The sequence below is a fragment of the Lacerta agilis genome, chromosome 13, assembly GCF_009819535.1.
Source record: "Lacerta agilis isolate rLacAgi1 chromosome 13, rLacAgi1.pri, whole genome shotgun sequence".
In the NCBI taxonomy this organism is placed as follows: Eukaryota; Metazoa; Chordata; class Lepidosauria; order Squamata; family Lacertidae; genus Lacerta; species Lacerta agilis.
Genome location: NC_046324.1, coordinates 37,340,780 through 37,360,590, shown reverse-complemented (window position 1 = coordinate 37,360,590; position 19,811 = coordinate 37,340,780). Strand labels below are relative to the sequence as shown.

General features: G+C 44.8%; 1 protein-coding gene across 2 annotated transcripts in view; it reads right to left on the bottom strand.

The window, feature by feature from the left end:
- Positions 1-2,970: 2,970 nt before the first annotated feature.
- CPPED1 (calcineurin like phosphoesterase domain containing 1) overlaps positions 2,971-19,811 on the bottom strand; it is a 66,782-nt gene continuing 49,941 nt past the window's right edge. Inside the window, exon 3 of one of the 2 annotated variants that reach the window (XM_033167045.1) lies at positions 2,971-3,805. In XM_033167045.1, the coding sequence (XP_033022936.1) occupies positions 3,576-3,805 (230 nt within the window). In that variant the 3' untranslated portion in view covers positions 2,971-3,575. The remainder of the gene's footprint in view (positions 3,806-19,811) is intronic. The other variant, XM_033167044.1, reaches the window with a different exon arrangement.

Here is a 19,811-nt window from a genome sequence, read left to right as displayed (position 1 = left end):
ACTAAGGAGGAGGAAACTGACAGCCTGTGACACCTCTTGGATAGGCTACAGGAAAGAAATAGGGCAGGTAATGGGGGACACTGGCTGAGGGCAGACGGAGGTTGTTGGGGGCAGTGCCCAGTTCACCCTGAGGAGCAGTGCCAGCAGTCATCTTAAGTCGAACAATAGTGTTTTTAAATATATGACAATTTGAAAGAATAGAGCCTCCAGACCTGAAGATATTATCCCTCTGAAAACAAGTGGCTATTGTAGCTCCATGGTGCAGAGATAAAACAGCTAGCACATTTGCAAAGCTAAGCAGGGCCCAGTATGGTTTCCAATTGGATGGGGGACCGCATGTTGCAATTCCTGCAGAGGGTTGGACTAGATGACCCTCAGGGTACCTTCCAACTCTACGATTCTATGATTCTATTTGAGTGTGGCGGTGGGTGGCCGTAGCATTATGTCCTGCTTGTGAACTTTCTAGAAGCTTCTAGGTGTGATTTGGGATCCTAAAAGACCTTTGGTAAGACCTGGTAGTTTTTCATGCATCAGAGGTGTGGTGCCTTTTACTACAAAATAATTTTTACACATTTCCTCTTCGTAAATCAAGAGCACTCATTATGCCTTTGCACTTTTATCATACTGACTGGAACACATATATTGCAAATGGAGATTTTTATTTTATTTTATTTTTTATGACTGCCTGTATAAAAAAAGATCAAAGTCAGGAGATTTCTCACCCCATTTTTTTTATTGGTTTTCCATTCAGGGGGTCAAACAGGTTTAAGGCCAACAGGCAAACAATCATAAGCGTTCTAAAACCCCCTGAAACGGGGAAAGAAACTAAAGAAACAAGAACATTTCTTATCATTTACATTGAAAAAAGATCAAACAGTACCCCACTTGAGTGGCTAGAAATATCTGTGGGGAGAGGAGGGATTTGCTGGGTTATACCACCCCCTCTGCCACATCCCAATCACCTCTATATCAGTGATCTTCAAACTTTTTCAGAGCTGGGACTCACTTTTAATCCAAATATGTATTGGGGACCATTTATCCCCTCCATTCCCTCTCCTCCCCATCATTATTTTTTGATCGTGCGGCTGTTTCAACCCATCCTTCCATCAGGACCCAAACCAATATGGAGTCCCAACCCACCAGCTGAAGACCACCAAGCATAGGGGGAACCTCGGGCCCTCCAGGTGTCATTGAACTCCAACTCTCATCATCCCTCACCGTTGGCCAAGCTGGCTGGGACTGATGGGAATAAGAGTCCAACAACCTCTGGAAGGCCACAAGTCCTCTGCTTCTGCTCCACAGTGAATAAGGTCTGCCTTGAGAACTGCTTCCCTGCACATTTCAGAACTCCTTCTGCAGATCTTCGCCATGGAGAACACCAGGTCTTGGTGACAGGACTGTAGGAAAGGATCCCACTCTTCCTTCAGTTTAGGAAGCCTTTAACATCTGGACGGAGCTAGTGATTCCGTTTATTCAATTTGTATTCTCAGTTGAGCCGACAGAGATTCAATTTAAAATGGAACAATTAGTTTGGAATGATGACATGAAGTAGCCGTGTATGTCTTCTTCTTTTTTAATGTTGACATTTCACTTGGTAATATATCATCCAGGTTTATAACCGCACTTATATAACCACACACCAAATGTAGGCTGTTATAAAGCACAGGAAGGTGATTTGTTATTCATTGAAAAGTGATTTCACACCAATTTGTCGTACCGTTCGCCTGCAAATTCCCTAAACGCACATGTTTGGGAAGCCTGGGAGCCCCCAAAGACACGTGGTTGGTGCTGACACAACACATTATATTCCTTAATAAGGAATATACCCATCCTTAAAATGTGGACTGGTCCCACACAGGAACACGAGAAACCTGTTAAAGCATGAAAGCGAAAACTCAGCTCTCTCTCTCTCTCTCACACACACACACACACGTTTTGATTATTAAGTCATCTACAAATAACCCTGGACTCAAAAGACCTCAATTAACCCGACTGAGTAAATACTCCCCCGCCCCCGGCACAGAGTGCGAGTTCAATTTCATTCTTTTAAGAAATCAAAATGTGTAAGAAGAGGAGAAACCAGCAAAAAAAAAAACGGTTTAAACCGATTGTTCCGTTGGTTTAAAGGGCAGAGCGCCATGAATTGTATTTCTGAAAATGACTTAGGGCTCTCTAATGGAATTCTAAGTACTCACACCAAACGACAATTCCCGGAATTTCTTGGCTGAAGCTGCAAACAGTTAAATTAGCTCACCGCTGATATAGGTTTGTTTGTAGTGAGGTGGAAATGGCAAGCTCTAAATGATTTCCTTTCAGAGGACTGATTCATGGGTGGTGAATCAGTGTCAAATCGTGCCTACAGTTGAGCAGTGCGCACACGTGCAGGGCCTACTCAAGCGATCAATGCAAACATGCCATAAAGTGAGCATTTAAATGGAAGGCTGTGGAGTGTTGTCTCTTGAGACGGGATTCCCCAGATCCTGGAAATGCCCTCTCTCGTAAGGGTGCTGGAAGTCAGAACACGGCACCCAGGTGGAGCTTACCAGGGCAAGCCGCCATTTTATATTGCCCACAATCCACTGCTGTGATGGTACACTGGTGAAGTTGCTGCTGCTATAACCACCAGGGGGAGCCCACTGATGTCAAAGAAAGCCACCCAAGGGCACTAGGCCAGGAACCCCTCCACACCCGGAGAGCAAGTTCCACTTTAAACAGTCATGGCTCCCCTCAAAGATTCCTGGGAACCGTAGTTTGTTACGGGTGCTTAAAGGAGACACCCCCTTCCTAGCACAGAGATACAATTCTCAGAGTGGTTTAACAACCAACCCCTCTTCCCAGGGAACTCTGGGAACCGTAGCTCTGTTAGAGGAATTGGAGGGGGTGTCTCCTGACAACTCCCAGCACCCTGAACAAGCTACAGCTCCCAGGATTCTTTGGGGCAAGCCATGACTGCTAAGGGGCCCGATGCTGCTTTAAACGTATAGGGTGGCTGGAGCCTCTGTGAGGCACGATAGACCTGTGGCAAATTGCACATGTCAGAGGTGTCTTTCCTTATTAGAAACACGTATAGAATATTTTCCAGCTTCTTACAGCTGCCCTATAATTGCATACATGTACCTAGTATTTGCTTTGAACTGAGGGCAAACCCCTTTCATTCTTCCATTAACGTGGCATTTGGGTTCCCTGCAGCCTCCTGTTGTTTATTGGGCTGTCATGTAGATGGTTGTGCCGTGTGTTTGTTCGCGAGTGCATTTAAGCGCTGCTATAAAAGTGGTTTATTCTAAGAACAGTGCATTCTCAGAATATCTCCTTAATTACAAAATCAATAGCGCTGTCACTACTTTTATAGCACAAGTTAAATTTATACGCACCCTTGACAAGTGAATATAATCCCTCTGACTGCCTGTTTGACTTTGAGATGTTCAGGTGCTTTCTGATTATGATGAGAAATCTTTGCCATGGCCAACTTTTTTTTTTAAAAAAAGAAAGAAAATCACACAATGCACAGTTCTGATACCTCGCCCTGGGCTGGAGAGGGCTGCCCTCCCCATTATTGTGGCAGAGGAAAGAAATGGCTAGTTTTGGTTAAGCAAAGCCGCGATGTCTTTCTCGACCCCTCGATTGCTCAGTTCATTCAAACTGTAGTATCTGTGAACAATCTTCTCGGGGGTGACAGCCACCACCCTTAGCCCATGGGTGTCTTTGCCCAGCTGGCACCCTATGGCAGACGAAACAACCATTTCGATATTTTTGTAGAAGCCGCCAGCATTTTGGTGGTAGTGCCCGGAAAACACTGCTTTGACACCTATTTAAAAGGGGGAAGAAAAAACCCAGTCAACAACAACAACGACAACAACAATGAACCAACAGAATTCGAAACATCGACTATAGAGGGAAACACAAGAAAAAATATTAAGTAAAATATACAAAGTTGTATTTATTTATTTACTTATTTATCTCATAAAAATATACACTGCTTTATTGTAAAGAGGGAAAAAAACTCAAAGCAGTTTACTCAAAGATGAAACAATAAAATCATCGATAAGAAGAATTAATAACAATTGAAGACTTTCTCAAAAGGTTAAAACAACAATAGACTAAAAACAGATCTAACCTCGCATCAACCTTCTAAACATCTAGGTAGGCGTGTCTAAACAAAAATGTTTTTAGCTGCTGCTAAAAGGAGTGCAGTGAAGGTGTGTGCTTGTTATCAAGAGTCAGGGAGTTCCAAAGTTTTGAGTTTAGATCTTACAAGAAAATCAGTATCAAAGCAAGCACTAAAAAGGCTCCTTTTCCATGTAAAGTTTCTGAAGGGATGGGCCTCCACAGATAATCTTAATAACCGGGCAGATTCAGAAATGAGACGTTATCTTATGATCCCCCCTCCCCCCCCAAAAAAACCCATTTAGGGCAGCTGACTCATACCTTACTGGGTCAGTGAGCACATTTGCAATGCTGAGAAAGTGATGTGGGTGCCAGTCACAAAATGGCTTCCCTGGGGGCGTGGCCTAACAAAAGAGAGTTGCTGTGGGGACATGGCAGAATGGCTGCTACATCTATAAAAGCAGGGAAAGGGATGGGACCACAAAATAGTACAGGCCTGTCCCACATCAATGGAGGAAAAGGCCGCTGTATTCAGTCCCACAAAGTCTCCTTTGTGGGCGTCCAATCCTGGGATGAAATATGGTCATACTTAAGGAGGTAATAGGCTATGCAGTGAAACCGGAAACTGGGCAGGAAGAGGAAACAGTTTCTGATGTATTGCAGATTTCTGAGGGGATATTTACTAAAACCTTTCGAGAGCACCATAGGCTTTACTGGCATTTATACCGACTTCTGCTGAGCTGGCAACCCTGGATTTAGGGCTTTACTTTAAGGCCCCCCCCCTTTTTTATACAAGTAAGATTATTCCCTTAATTTCATTTGTCGTCCAAAGAAAGGTTGAAAAGAATACAGTACATTAATTCAAAGAGAAGTGTTGCACAAGATAATATATACATTATGTCAATTTAGGCAATATCCTTACGGCTTTGTTTACGAGTGCCAATGAAAACGACATGTAATTTAAACATGAATACACTTTTTTTTACAGTTAATTGTCACTAATGCAAACTGATTTCGGTTTAATAGAAATTGCTCGGGATGCAGTGCCATTTCGAGATGGGGAATTAAGGGGGGAAACAGCAGCATCTCACAAACAGGCTGAGCTCCCGAAACAAAAGCTTTTGGCTGTGAGGCTGTAACAAATTTCCTTGTCTCGATTTCAATCCTATGCTCTTCCACGTGGCTGGAAGGCAGCCGTACCTTTATCAGATGTTCAGCAAGGTCATCCTTGTTGTTTTTGTTATTATTGAGGGTCCTATCCTATACAGAACCAAGTTCAAGTCTCTTAGCGGCGTACCTGCTCCACTTGCAAAATGTTTTGTGCCAAAGGAACGCCGTTCCACAAGAATTATGAGTGGAGATCTGCCCCCGATGTTGTATTTCATCAATAAAAACCAAATAGGGCAATATCTCTTGAAGCCTGTATTGGAAAGCTGTTGTATGCCACTGTTCATCATCCTCAGCCCCCAAAATCACAATACACAGAGTGGCTTATCTACAAAAGGGAGATATGGGCAGTGAGCTACATCATAACACGGTTCATAATAATTTACATACACCATGGTAGGGGTGTTTCTAGGACTAAGGTGAAATTGCAAAGCTCCCTTGTTATTTTTGCTACTGGGTGCTGCATGTTGCTTAAGTAATCTTATATTCATAGTACAGTCGTACCTCGTCTTGCGTTCGCTGCGGGTGGAGAACGGCACGGGTTACGAACGTGCCGAACCTGGAAGTAACAGAACGGATTACTTCCGGGTTCGGTGGGTCGCGCATGTGCAGACGTGCTCAGCGACGTCACGCCCATGTGCAGACATGCAGAATCGCAACCCGTGCATGCGCATAAGCGGCGCTCCGGGTTGCAGATTGCTCAGGATGCGAACGGGGCTCCGGAGTGGATCCCGTTCACATCTAGAGGTACCACTGTATTGACGTGAGTTTCTTTTGCAGGTTATTATATCTGCTATTGTTTTGCTACATTATTATGGAATTGTTTTCGTAGTGTTTGTTTGGAACGTAGTCCTGTTCTCTGCTTTGAACATTTTGTGTGTGCGCAGAAAAGCGGTATATTGTACAAAAACAGTATGAATGAACAAATGAACAAACGAGTGAATAAAAATACATAAGAAGCATTTGGGTGACGTTGTTGCACAATAGATTGGCCAATGTGCTGTGCAATGAGTTTCCATTAGCATGAGTCTACAGACCTACAATGGTCAGGCAACTCATGAGCAAGCAATCCCCAGAACTCCTTTACTACCAGCAGCTAGGAAGCCACAGTATATGAGGTCTCCCTCTTGAGGCTTCCAGTTGATAGAAACAATACAGGTCTCTGCTTCCTTTAGTTCCCCCTCCTTGCTCCCCAAGCTTGACCTTGGCTTGCTTGGACTATGCTGAGTTTTGAACCTGGCTTTCTAGATCAGGCATAAGCAAACTCTGGCCCTCCAGATGTTTGGGACTACAATTCCCATCATCCGTAGCTAACAAGACCAGTGGTCAGGGATGATGGGAATTGTAATCCCAAACATCTGGAGGGCCGGAGTTGGCCTATGCCTCTGCTAGATTAAATGTTTTGGAAAAAGGCTTTTACCTCTTTGGACCAAGAGCCCCAACCCCGAGGACACACCCTCGAGCACAGCTATGATGGGGACAGATTCTTGCCCAGGAGAGCCACCACCAATCCAAAGTAGGAGAGTTGCTAAAAGACACCCCTATTCCCCTCACAGAGCTACAACTCCCAGAGGGGTTAAACCAGTGAGCTCTGTGGAGGGAACAGGGGCCTCAGCAGCCTCAACATATTCCCAGGATTTTTTGGGTGAAGCCATGTGGGACAACAGTACTTTAAAAGTATGGTGCAGATGGAGCCTTGGTTTAAGACTGTGATTGATGAAGTGGGCAGTCGACTCATAGGTGGAAGGGAGGCAGTCCTGCCTAATCCAAGTCATTTAGGCCGGGTTGCCATAATCAGGAATTTTCCTGGAAACGGTGTCTGGGCAAAAATTGCTGAAATGTCTGGGAAAATCCGGACTCATGGCAACCCATGTCAGTAGTGTAGATTTTGGTGAATTTTGGTGAAGTTATTAATATTGAAGTTGTTGAATAAGAGATTATGATGATGACTGAAAACCATCTAACCATTGATTCTAGGATGTGGAGGGCCACCTAAATTATATAATTCTGTATTTGAACGATTGGTATTATTAATTGTATTATAAATTGCTATTGTTATGATGGGGCTATTTTGGATTGCAATTGAAAACTAATGAATTTTTTTTTTTAAAAAAAAGCTCCAATTTTGCCTTAAAAAACCCCTTAACAACATTTGTGTCTGGATCTTCACCTCTTGAAATATGGCAACCCTAATTTAGGGCTTATAGGCAATAATGGGCTCTTTGAACTGAGCCTGGAAACAACACAGAAGCCATTGCAGCTAAAAACACCACCACTGGACTCATATGCGCCATAAAGCTGATCTCAGTCAACACTCTGCTTGCTGCCAATCTAACGTCCAATTCAATTTTTGCCAAATGCCACATTTCCTTCAGGTTCCCAATAACACTGTCAACTCCCCTAACGAGCTCGCTTTTATTGCGACGGCTTCTTAATTATTAGTGACTCCACTTACTGAAGACTGAGCGAGACAGGCCACTCATAATGATGCCGTTTGACAAAAGAGGTGTGTGGATGTGTGTGGAGAATCACTTTCATTTCCTGATGGTTTAATTGTGTGTGAGAGAGAAAGATAGAATGACTGCCAGACAACCGAACGTTCACATCCCGACATCTAAGTGACTTCCCCTCCAATTTATTTATTTAAAAGCATTTCCAAACTGCTTAACATTTAAATATCTGGGCAGTGTATGGAACAACAAACATTAACAGGGTAAAAAGGTAGCAAAAAAGCAGAGAGGAAAAGAGAAATCTAGTAATAACAGGGTTTAGTCTTGCAGGTCAGGGAAAGCCTGACTTATTACATGCTGAAATACTGCCCCCCCATCACAAAAAGACCATTAAGTCTCGAGTGGGTGTTGCCAGTCGGCACATCTGTAATTTTCAGAAAGTGTCATAAAATTGCTGCCATGAGCGTGAGGTATAAAACAAAATGGCTGCCATATCTATAAATGACAGGATCACAAAATGGTGCTGGCACGCCCCCCATCAATGGAAAAAAGGCACCTGCATCGGACACGTCCACTTGCTCACAGAGAGAATCTCTGTGTACCTCTCCTCTGTTCACAATGGGAGGATGGGTGTCCAATCCTGGCATCCAGTGAAATGTCTGCATGTTTAAAGGGGGGTGTTCAATGTAAGAGAGGCCAAACCAGTGCAAACAGAAACTCAGCAGGGACAACAAACATTCTAATGTGGATTTTCAATGGGATATTTACTGAGACCTTTTCTGGGTGACTTAGGAGGTACTGGTAGGCATATTGACACATGTGGGTGCCAGGATGATGAGCCACATTTGAGTGTAAAATTACAAAAGTACAGCACTGGTCATTGTTGTCAGTGCCCTCCACTTAGAGGAAAGGAGCTTGCACAGCCTTCTTCATAGCACAATAACTTATTCACTGTGAGGTACGTTTGTCTCCATCATTAACTGATTTTCAGGAGAAATTTTTGAAAACATCCCTGTTTACTCAGGCATTTCATGGCTGGAGAACAGGGCAACCCTGGGGCTAGCAAATGAGAGCATATTTCAAACTGTTTTCAGAATGTTTCAATGGTGTTCTGCCAAAAGTTTTGTTTGCCAAAGGCAGCGGTTCTCTTGGATTAGAGAGCAATATGAACACTTATGGGTGAAGGCTGTGGGTTTTGTTGGTTACACAGCAAGCATTAGACATTGACATGCATAACACACACACACACACACACACACACACACACACACACACACAGTGTACTTAGACTAGACAAAGAAACTACAACTAATCCAGAATGCGGCAGCTAGACTGGTGACTGGGGGTTGCCGCCAGAACCAAATAACACCGGTCCTGAGAGATCTACATTGGCTCCCAGTACGTTTCCGAGCACAATTCAAAGTGTTGGTGTTGACCTTTAAAGCCCTAAACGGCCTCGGTCCTGTATACCTGAAGGAGCGTCTCCACCCCCATCGTTCAGCCCGGACACTGAGATCCAGCGCCGAGGGCCCTCTGGCGTTTCCCTCATTGCGAGAGGTGAGGTTACAGGGAACCAGACAGAGGGCCTTTTCGGTAGTGGCGCCCACCCTGTGGAACACGCTTCCATCAGATGTCAAAGAAATAAGCAGCTATCCTATTTTTAAGAGACATCTGAAGGCAGCCCTGTTTAGGGATGTTTTTAATATCTAACGCTGTAATGTTTTAACATTCGTTTGGGAGCCGCCCAGAGTGGCTGGGGACGCCCAGCCAGATGGGCTGGGTACAAAAAATAATAAATTATTATTATTATTATTATTATTATTATTATTATTATTATTATTATTATTATTACTAACTACTTATCCTTGCAACCAACTAGAATGAAACCCATTCCAGACTGCTTTAATCTTATGTTCCATTTGCTGTTGGAGCAGGGCTGGCCCAAGCCATTTTACCATTTGAGGCAAAACCTGCCTTGTCCTGTTCCTCCACCTGAGGCAACTGGAGGCTGGGGAAACCCTGGTGGCCTGAAAGCAGTGGGGGGAGAGCAAAGGAGGCTGGAGAGGGAACAGGGCAGCAGAGGCAAAGCCACAAGTGCAGGATACAGCGAGCGGCACACTCCTCCTCAGAGCTGGATCTGCTGCCCCTCCCAGCTGACCTCAGCCTGCTGCATGAGGTGACTGCTTCACTGCGCCTCGTGGAGAGGCCAGACCCGTGCCAGAGAACCCTTAGACATGACAGCAAATGATCCTTCTGGGAGCTCACTGATGCATAGCATCCTCTCGAGATCCCCTTGTCTATTCTGAGTTGTGCCTGACAGTGTCTCCAGGTGCCATATTTATAGTCTGTATCCTGCCGAGTCAGCTTACTGGCGTATTGCTCATGTTCATGTGTGTCACACAGTGCTGGATTTACGTATAAGCTAAACAAGTTATAGCTTAAGGCCCCACTCTCTTGAGGTCCCCCCAAAAATTAAAGGGGGGAAACTGGATGTACATTTCCAAAATATAAGATAAAAAACAAATAAAATAAAACCTACATACAGTTAGAGCTTAATAATTATTATTTCACTATGAATATACTTCTTAACTGTATTCCACTATTAATATACTTCTTCTTAGTTGTATTTCAGTTCAACAATCTATATATATAAAACCCAAGTGTCTCTGCGTCCATTCCGTGTGTCTCTGGGTTTGCGCTACTGCGCATGTGCCCCACGGACACAGGGTTTGGAGCAGAGAGATTGGGCCGGGAGCATCAGCGGCAGTTGAAGCAGGGCGGCTGAATCAGAATGTTGGCAGTCCAGAGGACGAGGGGAGGCTGAGAAGGGAGGCCACGCTGCTGCTCTCGCTGCTACAACTAGAGCCCCGAGGCCTAGCGGCCCGGGAGCAGCCCAGAGCAGCCTGTCCCGCGGAGCGCCGATGCTCTGGAGGCCCCCACTCGCTCACAACCTCTGCTTCCACCACCACCCCGGCTTCCCTCCTTGCTCCGCTCTTGCAGGCCGCGGCCTCTCCTCTGCCGGAGCCTGGGAGTCGCGGCGGCTGCGCCCCCCCGCCATTGTGCAGCACGCCAGACGCGGAGGGAGGGAGGGAAGGAGTTTGCTGCCCTGTGTCTCCTTGGGGATGAAGGGCGGGGTGCAAATTCAATGATGACAAATAATAAATTTATATTGATTATTGGTAGTTCTCCCCTTCACTTTTGATGGCATGTACAGGGAAGTCTCATTTTCTTATATATCCCTGTATCAACTGCCACTTGGGTTTTTTTTCCAGACACATGACACATGACCTATTTTTCATTTCTCTACTCTGTGGCATGTTTTTCAGGCTTGCCTGGGCAAAAAAAGCAACACTGCCATTGATTCAAACAGAGGAAGCACAAAGCAGCAGAAAAGAAAAGGGGGAAAAGACAATCAGCTGAAGCCGTGAGCGAAAGATCCGCTTGATTTTCAAACTCCGGTGGAGTCCTTGCTGCTGAAGCAGCTTGCCCTATTTTGCTTCCTGATCAAAATGAAATATTCTTTATTTAGTATAGCTCCTCAGACTTTGCCTACCTGGGATGAAAGTTGCATCTATAATTCAGTGTAATAAACTTCAAAAAGTGGATTCAATGACTCAGTGCTGCGTTTCCAAGTTGAGCAGGTAAAATCACAATCTTTGGCAGGAACGTTCAGAATATTTTAAAATTATATGCCAGCAAATACAAAAGTAGGTTCTAATGAAGAGAAAACACTGAAAAGTTGAAAGTAGCTATGATAACTGGTAAAGGATTGAATCCAACTAACCTCCCCCCCAGAAATCCATAGTGGTCTAAGTTAGTAGTGACTGTTAATGAGTTTACTCTGAATACAACTACAACCCAAGATGTTCTTATGGTTGCCTGGTGACAAGTGAATGCTTCTCTGGTGGGATAATATTCGGTTCAGTAATCTGAGTTTCCTCCACAATTAATTGAGACAAAAAAAGATGCACAACTTTTTTTTAAGCTTGGAAACCAGTGCCTTGGGTCTTCAATCTGTGAATTGGCTCTTTAATGCTGCCTGGCAAACTGTATGACAATGACAATGACAGGCAGGCAGCAGTGTGGTATCTTGCCTTTTGTTAGTTGTGTGTGTGGAAACATAGCACTCACCAGTGACCAGGCCTAAAGAGCAAGTCAGGATCACAGGGCGAACTAGGAGGCAGAATCAAGATTGATGGATAACCAAGGACATAGGAACATGCCAGAGCACAGTAAGACCTTGCTGCTTCAGGAAGGCTCAAATGAAAGAGGAGGTTATTCTAGACATCTTCCTGCCCAATGGCCAGTATAGGTTCCTGTATTGCGGAGGACGCAATGACCCTTGGGATCCCTTCCAACTGCACCATTCCCACTGCACACCTTGCTCAGTGGAAAATTCTCCTGCCGAGGGGACACCTCTGGCGTTCCTTGACATCTTGGTTCCGCCCACAAACTGACAGCTTTGAAAAGCCAAAGGAAAGTCTGCTGGATTCAGGAGAGGCCCATGTTGCTGTGCTTTTGTAATTGCAAGACACAGGGACAGAATATATAAAAGCTGCATAACTAGTGCAAGGAGAAGTGGTCTGACAGGCAACATTAGTCTTGTCTCAGCCAGCTATAAAGAACAATTTCCCTACATGACAACCTTGGGTCCGAAAGACAAAGTGGTGGAAGGGACAGGTTTTACTGGGTGAGAGTCCTTCCTATAAAAGAAAGCATTTTCTTTCCATTTGTTTCTTTCTCATCGAATAATCCTCTGCCTCATGGGTCTTCCTGCAGATATTCTCATATTTTGAACATATCTGGACTTGCAACCTATTTTCCACACTGCTCGTGGCCTTGTGGTTCTGTTACAAAAAACACAAATGTTTCATTTGTGATGAAAAATGCCAGAAAAAGTTACTTTAAACCCCCTCCCCTAGAAGCCACTTTCCTCTGCTTGTGTTCTCTGAGGCAGCTGTGCTTCAAAATGCACGGAACTTCTGGCAATGTTAACGACTGAATTGCAGCAGGTTCAGGGGTTCCTGAATCAAAGCTGATAATAGCACAGAATTCAGCACCAGGGAGAGCTCATTCCCAGATACACAAATTCTGTGTGTATCATGCAAGGGTTGAGGGACCTGCGGCTTTCCAAAAGCTTTTGTACTCTGACCAATAGGAACCTAAGAGGAGCCCCGCTGGATGAGGCCAATGGCTCAGCCAGTCCACCATCCTGTTCTCACGGTGGATGACCAGAAGTCTGCAAGCTGGACACGAGTGCAACAACACTCTGCCACTTGTGATTTCCAGCAATTGGTAAACAGAGTCATAATACCTCTAGCAATGGAGCAGCCGCCAATAGTCACATGACTCCATGACTGCATCTAATCCTCTTTTGAAGTGTATTTCCATCTTCCTTGGGGACAACCATATTCATGAACACTTTCCCATGCTCTGTGAGATCTACCTGACAGAAAAAGGTATAAAGAATTCCAGGCCAGGATTTTCCAAGCTGAAGGCCACTCCGCATCACCAAACTCAAGTTTGCAACTGGGATCCTACTCTGCCAATGCCTGCACCTGTGTAATACCAGAGTTTTCTCAATTCCGCTTCCCACATTCACACTTCCATATTTTTTTTATTTTTTTGCAGCATGTGCATGCATACTCAGAGTCCCCACTGGGTTGTGTTCTTGGCCTAACAACCCCAGCCTTACGCATGTTGATTTGGAAACAACTTTGCGGAGAAACCAACATATTCAGAAGTCGTCTGTAGGCTGCTGGCATCTGAAAATGTAGGCTGATTATTTTACATTGTCTCTGAAAACTCGCAGGGGCCACCGTTAATGCTTGTTGCGCAACAGAGAGGGAAGCAGGTCGCGGCTGCATCTAACAGAAGATGCAGCTAGCTTTGCTAACATAATAAACACAGGCTTCTCCTTTCTGCCCTGCCACCTCAGTTATTTACTCAACTTATTTTGTTCATTACCATAAAAAAGAAAGAAAAAGAAAGTCAACACGATCCAATCAGTGCAATAATGCAAAGATGACAAGCTAGCAATTTACTTTGGTCTAGATTTTTCTCTTTTTTCTCCCCCTTTTTTATCTCAAACATAAAAAGAATCTCATAAAAATGTGCCGTGCACTCAGATGCAATTTATTCACTTAGAAATGTTCTCCCCAGGTAGTGCTGCCAAATTATGATTTCAGAAAGCCCTCTCAATATTGTTAGGTGGAGAAGCCGTCTTTCCCCCCTCGACATTTATAGCAGGGGTGGGGAAGCCTTTTGGCTAAGTGGGCCAGATCTTTATCTCCCCACCCCACAATTGCGCCAAGTGACTGGTAGGCGGTCAGTCCTGCCCACCTGTCAAAATTGACCTGTGAGGGTGGGAGGAGGGAAACACACCGGTGAAACAGCACTGAACTCTCTGTTCATCAGCTGCTGAGTGAAGGGTTCAATCCTGATCTCTGCAGGGGCTTGCTTCACACCAGCACGTTCCCTCAGGGAATGTGTTGGCAAAGCAGCATCCAACAAGGGTTGGATCCTGTCCTTCTGCTGATGTCACTCAGTTGAATGACAGGTGTGTGGTTGTAGAAAATAGAAGTTGTGGGGTAGTATTTGCCCATGAGCCAGAGGTTTCCCAGCCCTGTTCTAATGTATGCTCAGAGCCAAACAACATTCCAATCAGCTGTGCAATTGGGTCTCCCTCCTCTCATTCTCTCTAATAGAAAAGCAGTTCTTGATGGACCCTCAACTGGCTCATGCTTTTAGACCTGTGTTCCTCCATGCTACCTCGCTGATGAGAATGACACTGACTCATGGTTGCCCACACTTTACAGAGGGCACTCCTCTATTTGAAGGTCTACTGGTCCATGCCAGGTTTAAAGGGATAGCTCAGTTGGTAGAGCATGAGACTTTTGATCTCATGGCCGTGGGTTCATGTCCCATGCTGGGTAAAAGATACCTCCATTTCAGTGAGTTGGACTAAATAGCCCTCACGGTCCCTTCCTACTCAAGGATTCTATTAATACCTTCTACGAACCATAAAAAGAGAGTGAAGAGACTTTGAACTTGCCCACCAGCAGTGAGTACCTGGACAGCAGACTGGGCTGGCACACAGATCAACTGGCCGTAGAATCTTCCTCACTGGAGTGTGATGCACTGCAATTCCATCTAGAGCAAGGTTTCCCAACTGTTCTTGGACTACAACTCCCATCATCCCGAGCTAGCAGGACCAGTGGCCAGTTTGGGAAAACTCTGATCTAGAGTACAGCCACAATTCTGAAGCTGGCATGTAAATAGCTTGCGAATTATGACTTTTTGTGTGACCATTAGCCCCACTACTAATAGTTTCAAGGTAACACCCACCCCCACACGAGTCCTAGTGTCACGAGAGGAGGACCCTTGCCTCCGCTCATGACATTAAATCTATGAGATATGAAATCTGGATATAAAATCTGTGAGAAGGCAATAACATTATGAAGAGCCCTGCTGGTTCAGGCCAAAGGGCCGTCTAGTCCAGCATCCTATTCTCACAACCAGATGTCTGTTCAGGATTCTCGGGAACTGGTATTCAGAGATACACTTTTTTCCGGCTGTGGAGGTAGAAGCTGGCTGTTATGGCTAGCAGACATTGGCAGTCTTATCTATGGTCCACAGAGTTATCTAAACCCCCTTTAAAGCCATACCAGTTGGTGGCCATCACAGCTTATTGTCCATAGTTTTTCCATTAAGAGGTACTCTCTTCTGTCTCTCCTGAATCTTCCAACATTTGGTCTCACTGCATGGCTGAGAAGGAGAAAAAAACTCCTAATAGGGCTGGGCAGTTACTGCTGGCTCCAACTCCTATCAGCCCTAGCCAGCATGACCAATGGTCAGGGATGAGAGGAGCTGCAATCCAGGAACGCCGGGGGGGGGGGGTCCACCGGTCGCCCACCCTTGCCTTTTCAACTGCTCTACTTTGTGACACCTTCATTCAATAGGCAACAGAAGGAGTGTATCCTTACATGGTGAGAAAAGGAAAGGAATGCATTTTTCAAATATCGATACGGACGTGTCGCTGCAGAATCAAACCTGCTAGTGAATTATCGTGGGCTCTACTTAATATGCAAAAGTTGCTTTAGATCTGTTGGCAGTTCTGACAGATACACTGAGGGAGGTTAGAGAGAATCTCACAGAATGAATAGCTATGTGGCATCAGAAAGTCAAAGCAAGACTCTCAAAAATTGCCCCTTTTTATTTATTTATTAAAGTGCATCATGCCGACAGTTCATTTCAAACGCATTCATCAAATGCACATCCTGGAAACGATAAGCCCTTGGATTAAAGTGCCGCTGAAATTAGCAGGGATTGTTCCCGAGTAAACATGATTGGGCCCAGGATAAATAATTTCAGAAAGGCCTCGTTGCTTTTAAGAACGCGAAGGCCATTTAAATTGTTTTAGTGCATCGTTGTGAACTGTTTCCCAAAGCTGGGGTTAGGGAAGGGAGACTCTGCTGGAGGAGATGCAGATTTCTGGGGAGGGGAACCTCAGGTCTAGAGGACAAATGCTGCCCCCCTCCCCTGCTGCACCCTTGGGTGTCTTCCCACACCACACCCCCTCCTCTGAGCCCACCTGCCTTACAGGCCCTGCTTTGTACCCAAAATGTTATTGCCTTGCTGGAATGTGCCCATGACCTCTTCATACCAGTTGATGGGGACCATAGGAAGGTAGAGGCCTCCTGTGTTCAGGCCCTGCTTGTGGGCTTTCCATCTGGTTGGTCACTGTGAGAACAAAATGGCAGAGTAGATGGACCATTGGCCTGATCCAGCAGAGCTCTCTGTAGGCTCTTAACTGTTTTAATTGTTGTGCTGTTTTAACGGGCCTGGTTTATTACACATTTTAATCGTGGGGTGGTTATTTTAATGTTTAAATGGAATTCTGCAGTGTATTTTAATCATGTTTGTGTGTGTGTGTGTGTGTGTGTGTTTTGTAATTGGTTTTATGCTTGTAAATTGTTTATAAGTCACCTTGGCAATTAAGTGGCATATAAATTTCATTTACTTAGTCGTTCATTATTCATTGTTATTATTCTTACTCTCAGTAGTTCATCATAGCTAAAAGTGGTCTCAATGACTGCTGGATACGGAGGCCATGACACAATCCTCTGAAGCCTAACTCCAAAGGGTTTTAGGGGAAAAAATCAACTACCCAGAGCTGCTGCCCCATCTCAGAGTGTTCCTTTTATACCAGTCTCTCCTCCCACTCTTGGTAGATATCTTATTTCTGCCTTAATTAATAATAATAAAAAACCCAACTCCAACTATAGATTGAATTACGAACCAAACATCAATGACTCTTTTCTTTAGCATAAATTAATAAAGGCGTCATTAAGCAAAAGCAAATTCTCAAAGGAAGCCTAAATGGTTGTGACAGGAAAAGGAGCCCAGTGGCTTAAAACCAGCATGCAAAATACATTGGCAAGCGCTATCTTGAAAGGCTGATTAAAGAAGTAATTGAAGATGGAGACTTGGAGTTTGAAAAACGAGATCCTCTATCAAGACAGGCAGATATAGCAGTCCTAGATGACCTGGTTCCTCGTAGCCTCCATTCCCTTTTGAGGTTATCTTCAGACGGACAGATTGAAATCTCTCGGGTTCATGTTTAAAGCTCTCTCCCCCCCCCCCATTCCTGGCTTAGATGCAGCAGAGATCTGTGCTTCGGCAGAGCAGCAATTAAAATGGGAATTGGTTCAAAGCTTGGATCCAAGTTAGATCAATGCTCTTCAGCATAGTAACCAAGGTTATAATGGCAAAAATGCACAGGAAATTGTATCCGATTGTAATTTCTGTTACATGTAGCTTTCCCTCCTTCTTAAGGAGCTTGGGACTAGTGCTGTGCACAAGATTTAGGGGAAGCCTGGATCTCGATCTGAATCAGGCCAATTTTGAATTGGGGGCATCTGCTGAGACAGACCCAGATCACCATAGACCGGGCTGCCCAGAGTTATCCAGGTTGTCATGGGATGCGAAGCCTGGAGGGCCCAGCATGATACTCCTCCACAAGCACAGTCCCTGCAGGGAAGGCACTTATAAACAGCACCCTGCAGGATTGAATCCCCTGCTCACCTGCTGGTGGGAGATTAAAAACCTGTGGTCTGCTAGGGAAGGGGCAGAAACCCTACAGGACTGAACCCACCTGCTCTCTTCAGTATGTGTGTGTGTAGGGGGAGGATGTACAGCATACATAAGGTTGCATTCAGTAATGTCATTCATTCATTCATTCATTCATTCATTCAGTGTAGTGTAGTGGTTAAGAGCGGTAGACTTGTAATCTGGTGAACCGTGTTCGCGTCCCTGCTCCTCCACATGCAGCTGTGGGCTAGTCACACTTCTCTGAAGTCTCTCAGCCTCACTCACCTCACAGATATTCTTTATTCGGCTATAAGCCCACAAAGTAAAACAAATCAATAAATAAAACGGCATTTTACATTCTAAAATATCAACTAAAATATTTCAACGCATAATCTCCTTCACATTACAGCACTTACAATCTCTGGATGTACCGTATTAGGGCCTTGAAGATAAGGATGGTGCATAGAGTTTACTAGATTTTTAATAGTCATGCAGCATTCCATGAAGTCTTTTATATGAAAGAACTGAAACCAGGAATCTGGCAACTTGTAATGTTCTATAAGAGTCTATGTCCTGGAGTAGATAAGCTAGATGCAATTCAGGTGGTTTAGCAACAATTTCCAGAATGATTGAACTCAGAATCCTTGATCGGGGAACACTGTATAATGGGCACTTAAACAAGATATGGTAAAGGGATTCTATTGATTTGTTATCACATGCGCATAAAACAGAGGTTTTACCGTTAGAAAATCTATTGCTCAGAACATTTGAGGGGAACACATTAAATCTGGCTCTAACAAATGCGAATCTGTGCGACGCAACCGATAAGGTAGACAGATATCGAGGTGTTTGTTGTGGGGGAGCAAGGGAAAGGAGATTGTTGCCCGCTTTGAGATCCTTTAGGGTAGTGATAAAGTGGGATATCAAATCCAAACTCTTCATTCATTCATTCAACTATGCCACCCATCTGACTGGGTTGCCCCAGCCACTCTGGGTGGCTCCCAACAAATTAAAACATCAAGCACAGTAAAATGTGAAAACATTAAAAACTTCCCAATACAGGGCTGCCTTCAGATGTCTACAGAAGGCCGAGTTGTTTATTTCCTTGACATCTGACGGGGGGGGGGGATTCTACAGGGCGGGCGCCACTACAGAGAAGGCCCTCTGCCTGGTTCCCTGTAACTTCGCTTCTCACAGTGAGGGAACCGCCAGAAGGCCCTCGGCGCTGGACCTCAGTGTCTGGGCTGAACGATGGAGGTGGAGACGCTCCTTCAGGTATACAGGGCCGAAGCCATTTAGGGCTTTAAAGGTCAGCACCAACATTTTGTATTGTGTACTAGGAGCCAATGTAGGTCTTTGCTAGTCCCATAAAGCAAAACGTTTTATATGTAGTTTACTGAGCTACCTTAAGTCTGTTGTGTTAATATTTTAGCCTTGTTTTGTATGATTTATTTTTAATCTGTATTTTCAAGAAAGGTTAATAAAGAGAATGAGGGGTGGGGGAGACTACTTAAAATAAAAGCTATTGAAGCTTACCTTTCTAAATTGAACAGAAATTCAGGAACAAAACAACTCTGATGGGGGCAGGGAATCTCACATAGATAAATATCACACCAGCTGAGAATGTTCCATTGGCAGGCAGGATCCACCCCCCTTTTGCAGGGTTTATCCAGGAAAGTCTGCAGCAACTGCCTGCTGTGACTCTCTGCTGCTATTTCAGAGCCGTGGGGCAACCGATGGCACTGAGCAGATCTGGCCCTCCATATTCTAGAATGAAATTGATTTCTCTCTCGTTGCCAGTGAGAAGTTGCGAACACTTTGCCTCCCTCCCAGCAGGGCCCAAACCAGCAATCTGCTAAGGCAAAGAGAGGCAGATGTAAAAAGGTAGTTGCATGAGGGGGAAACGACCACAGTGCCAAGGCAGTTCCTGCAGGCTTGATTTGGTGGGGGGGAGCCAGGGCAGTATTCTGGGAGAAGAGCCATCACATGCTCAAAGAC